Below are 14,735 nucleotides of genomic sequence, written 5' to 3'. Positions count from 1 at the left end.
AATATTTAAATTTTTAACTTGCATTATTCCCAACTATAATACCTTGGCTATTCCTAAACACAATTAGAAGTAAGCAAAATTTCAGTTAATAACATTAGTGGTAAAATACACACGTATTTAAAAATTACCATTAATTACCACAAATTGAGAGAATTACCGTAAAGCGATGACATGTCTAAAGGCATCTGTTTGGCTAATCTATGACTCCTGTTCAGTTCTTTGAAGAGTAACTGACAACAACAGAAAAAATGCACTAACTGATCTGTGTCAACTGGAATACCATCAGCAACATCACTGAAATTGAATGTACCAATCAGCATTGACAAATTTATTCAAATTCAATTTCTTTGCTACAAAATTAGACAAAAAATTGCTAACATGAAAAACGTTAATTCGGAATTACTTAATTATTATCATGGGTGACTTTACGGGATTCGGAAACTTTGCTCAGAAAAGGGTTGCCTATCATACAAGTTAGTATTCTATACCACCAGCAATCATGGTATTATGCCTATGATTCTGGTAGATATATATTTAGTGTATAAAATGGCTGAAATTTTTCTTAAAGGAGTTCAAAGTTTCAAAGGAATATGTCAAGTATGTTAAAAGTAGTATTAAAGGAGTTCAAAGTATGTGCTGGCAGATTGATCCATTCGGATGTGATAGCGATGTTGAAAACGTCTACAAATACTTCCTGCTTTGACACATTTTTTCTGGGAGGGTTCGAAGAGTTATTCTTGTTGGCAGAACCAAAGAGAATAGGAAAATGATAAAAGTTAGACTTTCAATTATTTTATATGGGAAAATTGGGATTAAAAACTGTTAGGACCAATTATAATGTAGTGTCTGTCAACTTTATTATAAGTGTTGAAGATTGGATGTCGAAAATCCGGACTTTCAATTATTTAATATGGGAAGACTGGGATTAAAAACCATTAGGACCTATTACAGCGCAGTGTCTCTCAACTTTTTTGAATGTCAAAAATTGGATGTTTGATATGATTAATCTCCAGTGCAGCAGGATGATAGCTGAAACTTTTTAAGCAAGTCCTAACAAATAGTAGTCTTTAATTTTCAAGAATTATTTAAAGTCAAATTCCAGTGCCCATAAATTAGGCCTAAGCTAGCGTCAGAAAATTTTGGGAAGTTCAGTGGTCTGGATGACTTTAAGCAGGCAGGTTTAATGCGAAGAGGACTCTACTTTCTGTGCCCTCTCCTAAATTTTAAAGTAGCCGAAAAACATGTATGTATCATTTGTGAGTCTACAAAGACCTCCAAACACTAGATGGTGTTCTTCATTTTCACAGCACCAGCGCCAGTTTTTCCTCTTTTATGATTCTACTATTCTTTGAACAGGGCCCTAGCAAGAAAATTTATCAAGAATAATGTTTTAAAATTGTTCTTGGATAGAATGAAAAATATGGTTTTACTAAGCCTACGTAGTTACCATGTCGATGTGCTTTTGAGGTAACATAAAGTTTCTTGAGGCTACTGGGGGAAATTGATATCCTAAAAGCTCAACTGGCAAACCTTTGATCGGATTTAGATGAACATCATATCCGATTAAGAAAACAGTACGCTTAATCAATTATAGGCGTAATAAAAAGATTGATAAAAACAATAGATTACAGATTTTTAATATATGTTCAAGCAGTTCGGGGCGGTTTCAGGTTCCTATTTCATTATGGTTCACTTTGCTCAAGCGTGTTGATCCAAATTGAAGATCAAAACCAAAATTCTTATAATGCAAGAGAGACTTTCAAAAAATGAAATAATTTTAGAGCCATTTGTCCCTCTCCGAAACCTATAATTTCTCTTTTCTCTCTTTCTCTCTCTCCGTCTCCCTTTTGTACTCTCTCTCCCTCTCTCTTTCTCTATAAATTTGTTAAAAGTGTTGATTTTTTAATCATTTCTTTCTATGTATGTTATCTTTCAATCATTCGTATTTTTGGAACAAATAAGTCTCAAAAATTCCGTAGAGAGAGGAAATTCCACAGACATTTCTTAGGGGTACGCTAAAATTAATTTTTGGGAAAGAAAGTATCAATTTTATGCCCCCTAAATGTAAGTATGACCCATAACAACGCTAAATACTGCTTTTCAATGCAAAAGTACCGCTAGTAATAGTGTGTATCATCATGCCTAATATAATAGGGCTTGGGAGAAATTGTAGTTACAGAAACCCTTAAATGGTTAAATATATTTTTCCTTTTATCAAAACAATAATTTACCTAGGCCAAACAGATTTTGTTTAAAGAATATTCTCTATGGACAAAAAAAAAAAATTAGACTGTGCTCATATGTGTGCCATCACCAAAAAGCCCAACTCTGTTAGCATGAGCATTTAGAATCCTGCAAGAATTCTTTTCTATCTTTTAGAGTAATTAATTAGAAATAATGTTTTCTAAAAAAAAGGTTTTTCAAAGAAAAGTAAAGAGCTTTAATAAACCAAAACTGAGCAGAAATAAAGTCAAATAATCTCCCAAGCGTAAAACTACCACATATCACCTTCAATAAATAAATGAAACCCAAAGCAAACAGAAATTACAATAAACTACCAAGTTAAACTCAAACCGAACGAATGTTAGCATGAGTAGGGCTGACAACCCCCATGCCGTCTCAAGACCAGAACTTGATTTGTATTTAACCAAAAACAAATGAACGTAGATTGTCAGTTTAATATGTATATATATATATATATATATATATATATATATATATATATATATATATATATATATATATATATATATATATATATATATATATATATATATATATATACATATATATATATATATATATATATATATATATATATATATATATATAGATATATATATATATATATATATATATATATATATATATATATATATATATATATATATATATATATATATATATATATATATATATATATATATATATAAATACTAGCTGTTGGGGTGGCGCTTCGTGCCACCCCAACACCTAGTTGGTGGGGGCACTTCAAACCCCTCCCCCCAAGCCCCCCCGCGGGCGTAAGTCGTTACGCGCTATATTAGTTACGCGCCATTGTAGTTGTGTCCCTGTGTCCCACCTGTGAATATAGATATATATATATATATATATATATATATATATATATATATATATATATATATATATATATATATATATATATATATATATATATATATATATATATATATATATATATATATATATATATATATATATATATATATAAATAAGTTGTCTGTGTGTGTGTGGGTCTGTCTGTCGGGTGACGTCATGTTTGTGTGTTGACTGACGTCATGAAGTTAGTTGTCGTCATTTTTGTTATGGCGGTGACGTCATTAAAGATATTTAAGACATGTGTTCACGTAGAAATCTATTAATGTTTAACTGTAAAATGACTGATGAACTTACAATGGCAACAGCCGAGGAAGATGCTCAAAGAGTCTATGCCGAAAAACTTGCTGCTGATAGAGAAAGTAAGAAAAGAAAGCGTGCCGAGGAATCAAAAGAACAGCAAGGAAACAGGCTTCAGGCTGATAGAGAAAGTTAGAAAAGAAAGCGTGCCGAGGAATCAAAAGAACAGCAAGGAAACAGGCTTGAGGCTGATAGAGAAAGAAAGAACAGAAAACGTGCCGAGGAACTACCAGAGCAACGCGAAACCAGACTTGCTGCTAAAAGAGAAAGTGAAAAAGAAGGCGTGTCGAGGAACTACCAGAGCAACATGAAACCAGACTTGCTGCTAAAAGAGAAAGTGAAAAAAGAAGGCGTGCCGAGGAATCACAAGAACAGCAAGAAATCAGGCTTCCTGCTGATAGAGAAAGCAAGAAAAGAAAGCGTGGCGAGGAATCAGAGCAACCTGAAAGTTATCGCCTGGCATTCAGGTACAGCCCATTCGTTGATTATAGCTTGAGTAGAAGTGTTCAAATCGGGACTATGTCTAAAATTTGTGCCTATTGCAAGGCCTTGAAATTCAATGGTGAAACAATGGGAATGTGTTGCGCCTCAGGAAAAGTTAAACTTCCTCTATTGGCTGCACCACCAGAGCCATTGAAGACTTTCCTTACTGGAACTACGTCAGAATCTAAGCGTTGTTTGTCAAAAATCAGAAAATATAACTCATGTTTCCAAATGACGTCGTTTGGAGCCCAAATCGAAAATCCAGATCAATTTATGTCTACTTTCAAAGTAAAAGGGCAAATTTATCATAGAGCAGGGTCCCTTCTACCATTCTCAGGCGAGAATCATAAATTTTTACAATTGTACTTCATCAGTGATAGAAATTCTGAATTGAATGCACGTTGCGAAATTTCTCCCAACGTTGAAAGGACAATCGTTTCCCAATTGCAACATCTTTTCCACGAAAATAATAATTTAGTGCGTCTGTTCAAAACAGCCATCGATTTGATGCCTACTGATACACATAAAATTGTTATTTCCGCTGACAAAACGCCTCCTGGCCAACATGTGCGTAGATACAATGCTCCAACTATCGACGAAGTGGCAATCGTTATGGTCGGTGATCAGTTTTTACCTCGAGATATTATTCTTCATAAGCGAAACGCTCAGTTGTTAAGAATTGCTGAAACTAATCGATGCTACGATGCCCTACAATATCCTATCATTTTTTGGTATGGAGCCGACGGCTATCACTTTAATATTAAATTGATGAATCCAGCCACTAACAAAGAAATGAATAAGAAATGCAGTCCAATGCATTATTATTCCTATAGACTAATGATTCGGCAGGATGAAGAAAATTATATTTTAAAATGCCATCAATTGTTTCACCAATTCGTCGTTGATATGTATGCTAAAATTGAATCAGAACGTTTGCTATATATCCGCCTGAATCAGACCAAGCTCCGCTCTGAACAATACATTCATTTGCGAGATGCAGTTATCCAAAAATGAATTGATTGAAAAAGTATTTCCGAATATTCTAAAAAATTATAAAAATAATAAATGGCTAAGTGAAAGAGCGATTCTTGCACCCAAAAATATAGACGTCCACGAAATCAACAATATTGTTTTGACCAAGATTCGAGACCAGGCAGTCCTTTACAAGTCAGTCGACACAGTTTTGGAACCAAATGAAGCGGTTAATTATCCATCTGAATTTTTAAATTCAGTGGATCTTTCAGGGTTTCTACCACACGTGCTACAACTAAAAATAGGCGTACCAATAATACTTTCAAGAAATATCAACCCACCAAAGCTTTGCAATGGCACGCGAAATGCCGTAAAAAAAAACAATGGAAAACCTAATAGAGGCCACAATCTTGACAGGGCCTTTTGAGGGTGAGGCTGTTCTTATTCCTTGCATTCCCATGATTCCAACGGATCTGCCTTTTCAATTTAAAAGATTGCAATTCCCAATTCGATTAGCATTTGCAATCACCATTAACAAAGCTCAAGGTCAATCATTAGAAAAATGTGGTATAGATCTTAATACTGATTGTTTTTCCAATGGACAATTGTACGTTGCATGTTCGAGGGTCGGTAAACCTGACAATCTATTTACATGCAGCGACAATTGGACAGCGAAGAATGTTGTATATTCGCAAGTTTTACGCAGTTAATTTGTATTGTATCTATCTATCTATCTATCTGTATAAAAACGAGTTGTGTGTACTTATGCATATTTGTTTGTTTGTAAAAAGAGCGTTTGCATATGACGTCATTATTAGTACATAAGACTTTGTATATGCACAGACAATGGAAAAGCCGAGAATGTTGTATATTCGCAAGTTTTACGTAGTTTGAAACACATATATAAATCTATCTATATTCACAGGTGGGACACAGGGACACAACTACAATGGCGCATAACTAATATGGCGCTTAACGACTTACGCGCGCGGGGGGGCTTGGGGGGGACCAACCTATATATTTTTAATATATATTTTTAATATTTAAATAGATTTATTTAATATATTTATTAATATATTCATTTATATTTAAATATATTTAATATATTTATATATTTTTAATATAAATCATAATTTAATTCTGTTGATGCATGTATTGTTACAGAGACTCTGTTTCCTAGAGTTTCGGTTAGTATGAAGCCGCATCGCTCCTTGCTTACAGTTTGTTACCACGAACTGTTTGATACTGAACAAAATAGATCTCTTAGAATTTGGATTGGATTTGTTTCGGTAAATGATGAGCTTGGGGCAGGGGGGGTGGTTACCCTAAAGTCATTTTTACCCCTAGAAAGGGCACTAGAAATTCTCATTTCTAATCAAATGATCCCCATATGAAGTTTATATGACTACCCGTTCTATAAAAATTAGAATCCTTTCCTATGGGCTCCGGGGGTTGTGTCCACCTAGGAGGCATTATTATATGTTCCTTGGCTCTATTTTGAATAATATAGCTCTCTCACAATTTTGATCAGATGTGTCTGGGGAAAAGAGGGCGCTCAGGGGAGGGGGGCTAATTGCCCTCCTTTCACTTTTTGACTCTAAAAATGGACCAAGAACCTTTGATTTCCAATCAAATGAGCCTCCTCTAAAGTATATACGACCACTCCTTTTATAAGAACCTTATATTCCCCCGGGCATAACTTACAACAGTTGCCCCTAGACTCAGGGGGTTGTGTCGACTCCAAAGGCCTTTTTATATGATCTCTGGACTGTTTTTAAATAAAGCAGCTATTTCTAAATTTCTACGGGATGCATTTGGAGAAAAGAGGAGATGGGGGGGGGTAGTTTTGCTCCAATTACGTTGACTCTTAAAAAGTGCATTAGAATTTCTGACCAAATGAGCTCCTTTGAAATTTTTCCGACCACCCCTTCCATAAAAACCTTATATGCCCCTGGGGCATAACTTACAACCCTCGCCCAGAAGGGGGGGGGGGAAGTTGTCATACACAAAGGAATCCTTACTGTACCTTCCAACTATGCTGAACAGAATGGCCATCCTAAAGTTTTGATTGGATGTGTTTGTGGAAATGATGGGGATAAGGGCTGGTTGCCTTCCAACCGCTTCTAACTATTAAGAAAGGCAATGGAGCTTTCAATTTCGAATCGAGTGAGCCCCTTTCGAGGTTTCTACAACAACTCATTTTGGACGAAGTACCTTGGTCACAAGATGCAAGGAAAAAACAATGCTGGCTATGAAATCAAGACAGTTTTGGTGCACCTTTTTTAGTTCAGAACGTCATTTGCGCTTTATCGAGAACAATTCCTATTTCTATCTTTGCTTCGTGAATTTTTCGTAAATAAAAAAAAAATCACCATGTTAGCCAAGATTACTGAAAATAACTAATAGAATGTAGATTAACAGTGTAGATTGATATTCAATTGCGAAAGACTGGCCAATTTTGGACATATTAACATTATAAAAGAAGAAAACTTTTAAAATGAATTTTATCTATACTATGACACAAACGATCTTCTGGTCCTTAGAAGGCATAGGGAACGTCGGCCCAACTCTTATTGTGATTGTTTATGTTCTTTTTAAGTTGGAAGTGATAATTTATTGTGATTTTTCGTCGTTTGAGTTTCATTTGTTTGTTGATTTTAATTTGTATTCGTTTTACGCTTGAATCACTATTCTAAATTATATCTGCTCACCTTAGGTTTAAAATAGCTCTTTACTGTTCTTTGGAATACATATTTTGTGCAAAAGTTTGTTTAATTAATTTCGGAAAGTTTTTAATTGGCAGTTTTTAATTGGTTAATAAAAGAAATATTTGTAATGCTTTTTTAATTTTCTTATTAAGAATCAAAATTTATATCAAATTTTAATAATAGTTTAACTGTTGAACTTTGGAGAGACGGGTGCTTTGAATGGTATTTAAATAAAGGAATTTAAAATATGCATAATCTTTAGGCTTCTATAAGGCTAAAACCATTCTGACCACCATCCCGTTACATTCTTTAGCATAGACAAACATTAAACAAGTGTCCCCCTGAAAATGTCCTGATAGCTTCAACTTCATTCCCTGACCCGTTCCTGCGATATCACAGAAACTACCTTATGACAACCTTAGGTGCATATACTACTACTATTTCTACAGTAGTGTTAGGGCTCTGGAGCCCGGGAAAACTTAGTTAGCATAACCGGTTACTATCCATGTAACAGCAGCGACAACTGAAGATTTTAAATTCTTCCATGAAAACATAACTTAAATATAGCCATGAGGGTCCAGCGACCAGTCGTAGCAACCAGATGCAATATAATGCTGGATTTTAAATATTATGGTGTTCATAAAGTAGAATTCAGAGACAGAGAACAGTTTGAATATATATTTTTCATCAAGTTTTTATTTTACGAGACCTACTAGCAAAAGACGAGAAGTTTGTTTACACTATTGGAAATTGATAGTGGAGCTGGAAGAAGCAATGATACGAATAAAAGAGTCCCTAATATTTCATTTTTAGCTAGAAATTAATGTCAAGTAGTATTTGAGTGAGATGAAATATGATAACAGAGTGATATGATAACATTGAGCAAATTTCAAAGTTTCCAGAAACAGTTATGTTATGCAGAAAAGTGATTATAATACATATACATAGATTACAATATACATTAAATACGATAATAAAATATATAGAAGATAATGAATCGGGTCACCTTGTGAAAAAAGAGTGAGAATGCACCTATTTTATTTTTGAAAACGAAAATGTTTTTAAATCGAAAATGTTTTCTTTGTTAAACGTTTTAGTAGGTAACCGCTCCTCTTTCTAGGAATTTTCCCGAAGTAGGAAGAATTTTAGTTATTCTGTACTCAGCTGTGAGAGTGTTAGGATTGAAAAACTGGCTAGACTTATGAAACATAAAATCGTACAGAATCTGGCGATTTTGGAAAAATATCTGAATCTAAATGATCGTTTTAAAAAATTATCAGTGAAAAATAAAATATTTTCTGAAAGAATGCTTGATGATATTATGAAAGATGAATATCCAGCTAAGAATTATTGTACAACGCTTATGAATTGTGCCGAGACACATTTACTCAATTTATTGACATATTAATTGAAACAAAACAACACGTTATTCTGGATTTGATTTGGAACACTGCCTTAGAAATTCAATAATGATGTAAGACTTTTTCCAAATGATTCTTTTTCATGACAACATCGAGTAAATCTAAAATATGAAAGATTCTTTTCAAAGATTCAGTTGATTTGAATTGTGATTTCACTCGATTACTGCTCTCTAAAATTAGGAAAGAACGCTCTCTTTATCGATCGTAAGTTAGTTTTTTTGGTATTGATAGAGTTAACACAGGAAAAAATGTTCAATACATGCCAACTATGCATGCATACACTGGGTAGTTGGTCATCATGTAAGAATTGTACAATTGTTGACGAGTATGATGAAAAGTATAGATTATGCAATCCGTGTAGGTTGTATAGAAGATATGCTGTACAATTAAAAACAGTAATTCAAGTCTTGGAGAGATTTGTGACTCTCCCACTTGAAGGTTCCTATGCTCCTTGATAGATTTGACACTGGAAACGATGTTCTATACATGTCAACTATGCATGTATACACTGGTTGTTGACACATGAAAAATGTGTATGGTAGGCGAAGAGGGCCAACATTTTTTACATTTTCAATTGTTTGAAAGATGTATAGCCAATGACCTGTCTTTACATTCGATGGACAGCTATTAATAATGATAAGTTTTGTTAACAGTTTGTGTACGGATATATATTAATTTGATGATTATTCGATTCGTATTTATGACGCTAGCTCTATTAGAACACTACCTCTGGGAGCGATTTCCCAGTAATTTTCAAATTGATTCGATGAGATTAATGCAACAAAGGCAAGGTGTACTCGAGAAAGGTGTACTCTAAACTTACATTCCCCGTTCGTAGAGTACTCATACTTTTAGAACCAGACAAGTTCAATACAATGATGTCATGAGTTTTTAAAAACATTGTATTGGTTCAACTATGCATGTAAACATTGGGCAGCTGGTCATCCTGTAAGAATTGTACAGTTGTTGACGAGTATGATGAAAAGTATAGATAATGTAATCCATGTAGGTTGTATAGAGGATATGCTGTACAATTAATGACAGTAATTCAAGTCTTGAAGAGATTTGTGATTCTCACACTAGACGATTCCTATGCTCCAACTGTTACTATGATAAATGTTTAGTGGGAGATACCTATCTTGGAGTAACAAGAGCATCTGGTTTCTACGTCATCGCTCTGAAGACAATGGTTACTATGATTATAAGCCTACTAACTTTGATTTGGTTGTTAAAGAAAGTGTTTCTACACTTGAAAAAACTGTATGTGATATTGCTTCAAATAAGCCAATTGAGACACATGTATTTACAAAAGGAATGGAAAAGTATAATTGACTTCACAAAGAGATATAGTAAGAGTGAAGTTAGATTGTATTGAAGAAAAAAATGACCCAAACTTTGTATATTAAGGTCAGTCCACAATGAGCTCAAATGATCCACCACCATTAATTTTTCTCGACAGCTACTTATTTGTAGAAGCAGAAATCTAAAGAGGAGAAAAAAGCCATTTAAAATGTAAAATTTTTTACTAATAAACAAATTTACAAACATATTTAGTACATTTTTATCTTAGGGCACTCAAATTAATATTAAACATGTATGAAAGTATATTTTCCACTAGGAAGTCATTTAGGCGAGGTTTGTGTACGTGGATGTTGAGGAATACATTGTAAGTAAAGCCATGACGTCAGAAAACAAAATGTAATTGTGCATAAGAACCATAGCTTTTAATTCTTAGAGCTTACACTCTCTTCTGGTTTTGAATAACACTTATCCCAGTGCTTTCAACAAAGTTGTTGATGGGCAGAGTGTAAAATGTATATATTAGGCGAAGAGGGCCAACCTTTTTTACATTTTTCGATTGTTTGAAAGACGCATAGCCAATGACCCGCCTTTACATTCGATGGACTGCTGTTAAAAATGATAAGTTTTGTTAACACTTTGTGTACTGATACATATTAATTTGATGATTACTCGATTCGTATTTATGACGCTAGGTCTATTAGAACACTACCTTTGGGAGCGATTTCCCAGTAATTTTCAAATTGATTCGATGAGATTAATGCAAAACACTCAGCTTATGGCTCGACAAAGGTGTACTCTAAACGTACATTCCCCGTTCGTACATTACTCATACTTTTAGAACTAGACAAGTTCAATACAATGATCTCATGAGTTTTAAAAACATTGTATTGGCTATAACATTTTCAAATAGTTATAATCCCAATATAGGATCTAGATTGTCAACTAATACAGTGTCCTATAAGATTTATAAAAGTATAAATATAAAGCAGGATGCCATTTACTTTACACACAAGATAAGAAAGTCCAAACATTTCAAATTTTTGCGGGGAATTTGTCCATGATTGTATAGCAAAAACACCTTTTTAAAATGACAATGCAAGTTTTGAAGGATTTTCACCGTTGATAGATCAAGAGTCAGTGAAGGTGCGTGAGCCCGTGGCAATATGGCGCTGATTGGTGATTGTATGATGAACAAGTTGTTTGATATTATTTCAAATAGCTTTCAGTTTTTCCATTGCCAAAGCAACAGAACTCATAGCATGTTGCTTTCGTAGGTGATGTATTTGCGAGATGAGAGAGACTATTACATTGGATGTTTTAGCTAGTACCTTTAGCGAAATGGACCTGGTAAAGCAAGTGCTAACTTTATTTCTACCTGAATGCTTGGTGGTAGCCATTGAGGTATATTAAATATCACATTATATATTTTCCAAACTAAATGTAATTTACTGGTTGTCACCGTCCTAAGTGCATTTTATACGCCACTGCCTGTATTGTATTCACATCTGTTGGTTGATCCCCTTAATTTCTTATATGACTTTGGTATCTACAACATGAACTTACTTAGCTCGCAAAATTTGAAGTTCTAGTGCTCACCAATGTTCCATTTACGTAGACACTGATTTTTCGCAATGAACTACATAGTACACAATGTTCATATGATATTCCATCAGTAAGACTTGTAACCATATAAATGTGCAATACAAATCCACGAGAAAAACATGATTGGAGTGAATTTTAAAATGAAGGTTTTCAGAGAGAGCGGTTTACAACGGTTTACACTCACATCAACATTTACTGCATAGAAAAAATTTAAAGATGAACAGATTGATGGATGGGATTCCTTATGCGGTAGATATGGCAGTTCAGTCTAGGAAAAGAAATCTTTTTTGATCTAACAATTTTCTTCCTTGGTTTCCTTGGTTTCTTCTTCTTTGCCAAGTGTGATGTCTTTCGTTTCCAACCTGAGTTGAGATTGATGAGTGATGCAGGGTTTCTTAACCTTTTTAAGCCTTTTCCATTTTGTCAAAATTTTAGTTGCTCTCCAAGGTACCATGCACCAGACCTGAGATTTTCTGAAACCCTTTTTTGAAATCCTTGTCGGAGCCTCAATCGTGTAGTGAGGACAGAAATCAATTGCAGTCGGTGCAATATCTTTTTTTACCAAGGGTAGTGCAGAGCAAAACAATTTAGTAAACCAACTGCCAAGGCCATAGCCCGACATTAGGAACGACCTTCGTAAAAGTCCACTCAATGACCCATTTGTTTTGACAACATGAGTCGCAACATAGCAATCAATATCAGGACAAATTAATGCAATTTTCAATTAGACATAGTACTAATAAATGGGTCAAAAATGACATGCAATCACGGCCAAACCTTTTGTTACTGCTAACGGATCTCCCCATTTAGTTTGTAATGTTAACAAGCAGAGCTCAGAATAGGAAGTGTTTGCAGGGATATATTGAAGATGCTTTATATTTTAATGATGAGTGTGATCTTGACTAATTTTCCGTTCAAGAGCATGTGACGGTAACATTGATATTGCCAACTCTCGATTTTTCAACGAATGAAGTGTAAGGAAATATACAGTGGTCCGAGGAAAAACCAGGCAAATAATCCACGAAAATGACAAGATCCATGCCAATGGCACTTTCAGCACTTCTACTTTTAGTTATACTATGTTTAAAACCAAGAACATCTCTCATATTATCGTTGAGAATATCCTTCTCACTGTCAATGGAAGAACTATTGTAGATCTTATCCTGTTACATTGAATAGTTAAACTGAAAGGCACCGCTTTTATGAGCATAGATGTTCTTATTGATAGCACGACATAAATTATTCATTCCATCGAATTCCTTGTATGGTAATGTGATGAAGGGATATTCAACCAAGTTCATGAATTCGATCCATTGCTAAGTAACGAGTGACCAATCAAGTAGTCTACCTTTTTTGTCATATGTAAGATTTTTTTTTCTCGGAATATCATATGTATTTTGCATGATACAATCGACAAGAGTAACTTCATACTCGCCATTGAATTTGACGGTTGGAGAAGTCTTGTCCAAAAATCAGTTGTTTTGCTCATATCCTTGTAGTTTGGATCAGAGATATTGGACAAGAATGTCACATAGAAATCATTGGGCATTATATTTGTCTTCTACTGCTACCCAAGAATAAAAGTCAAAGTTATATCCTAGCTAATGAACAAGCAATTGTCTCTTTTCCATGTGTGTACGACTCTTTAATTTCCTTAAATATGACATTAAACGATTATTTTTCGCTTTGTGAAGTTCATAGTCATAAAAACCGCCCAGAATCTCTTCAGCTTTGTTATCTCGAAGACAATATGTCAAAGGCTTAATGTCTAGGATTTTTGACACCCGGAAAAGTTCAGTGTACTATAAGTAATTCATCTTTTCAAAAATGTTCATAACTGTTAATTCGCACTGTATCACCTCCATTGAATTCAGTCTTTTTCTTCTTCACAACCTTTTCGGTAGAATGCTGCGTAAGAAAAGTGTCAAGTGTCTCATGGTCTCCTCGATAAACTCCTTGAGGCATAATGATGTCACTTATTATAAATTTGCATGATTTTATCTAAATATTGAATTAAAGGAGAAGTAGTTTTTAACATGCAATATCTTGAAATTAAAGGTCGAATGGTTCTTATAAACTATTATGCCAATGCAACCGCTACATCACTATGACTATGATAAAGCACTATATTATATATTAAGAATACCTTCTCTACATGTGGGTTAATAAATTCACAACCTCAGTCCGTTTGAATATTTCTATAACAATTTGGTCAAGAATTCTTTCTATAGCCTTAGCAACTTAAAAACCTCTCTGTGTTAGTAATGGAATAGCATATGCATAAAAACTAAAGATACTGATCGTAACTAGAATATATGACGGCCTAATCCGTATTGTGACGCCTTTGAATCACCACGAGCTCTCTGATTTTGATGTTGATTTATAAGTTGTTTTGTTTTGTTTTATACTCTCTCGCTATCGCTTTAAGTCCAGTGACTCGAAGAAGTTTAGTCAGTGAACTTAGACTTCCAAATTCACCAATATTTTCATAAACAGGCTTCAAAACTTCAACCATCTTGAATATACAACGTACTATAGTGTGTACTACCCTTTTGCACACTAGAGGGTGGTGATGATAGCGATGATTTGATGTCGATGCGTCTTCGCTTTGATATCACCATCACTGGTGTAATCAAATCAATGTTTCTACTACTACTAATGCTACTAGTAGTGGTGGTAGGTGTGTTAGTATATTCCGAGATTGGTTTAAATTTTCTTCTTCTTTTAATGCTAGACTTATACGTTCAATTAATTTATTCAGAATTTGTTTATTGTTAATAAGACTTTTGGAGAAGTTTAATGTAAAAAGTTTCGGGAAGCTTAATGTAAT

At 34.2% G+C, this 14,735-nt stretch overlaps 1 protein-coding gene across 3 annotated transcripts in view; it reads right to left on the bottom strand.

Annotated features, from left to right (window-relative positions):
- Nucleotides 1–14,735, bottom strand: part of LOC136028859 (uncharacterized) — a 113,447-nt gene that overhangs the window by 26,037 nt on the left and 72,675 nt on the right. For all 3 annotated transcript variants that reach the window (XM_065706797.1, XM_065706798.1, XM_065706796.1), the window contains exon 3: nucleotides 158–294. In XM_065706797.1, coding sequence (XP_065562869.1) covers nucleotides 158–294 — 137 coding nt within the window. The remainder of the gene's footprint in view (nucleotides 1–157; nucleotides 295–14,735) is intronic.

This window comes from Artemia franciscana, chromosome 7 (genome assembly GCF_032884065.1).
Source record: "Artemia franciscana chromosome 7, ASM3288406v1, whole genome shotgun sequence".
In the NCBI taxonomy this organism is placed as follows: Eukaryota; Metazoa; Arthropoda; class Branchiopoda; order Anostraca; family Artemiidae; genus Artemia; species Artemia franciscana.
Note: the sequence above shows the minus strand (reverse complement) of the source record. Positions and strands in the feature narration are given on the sequence as shown.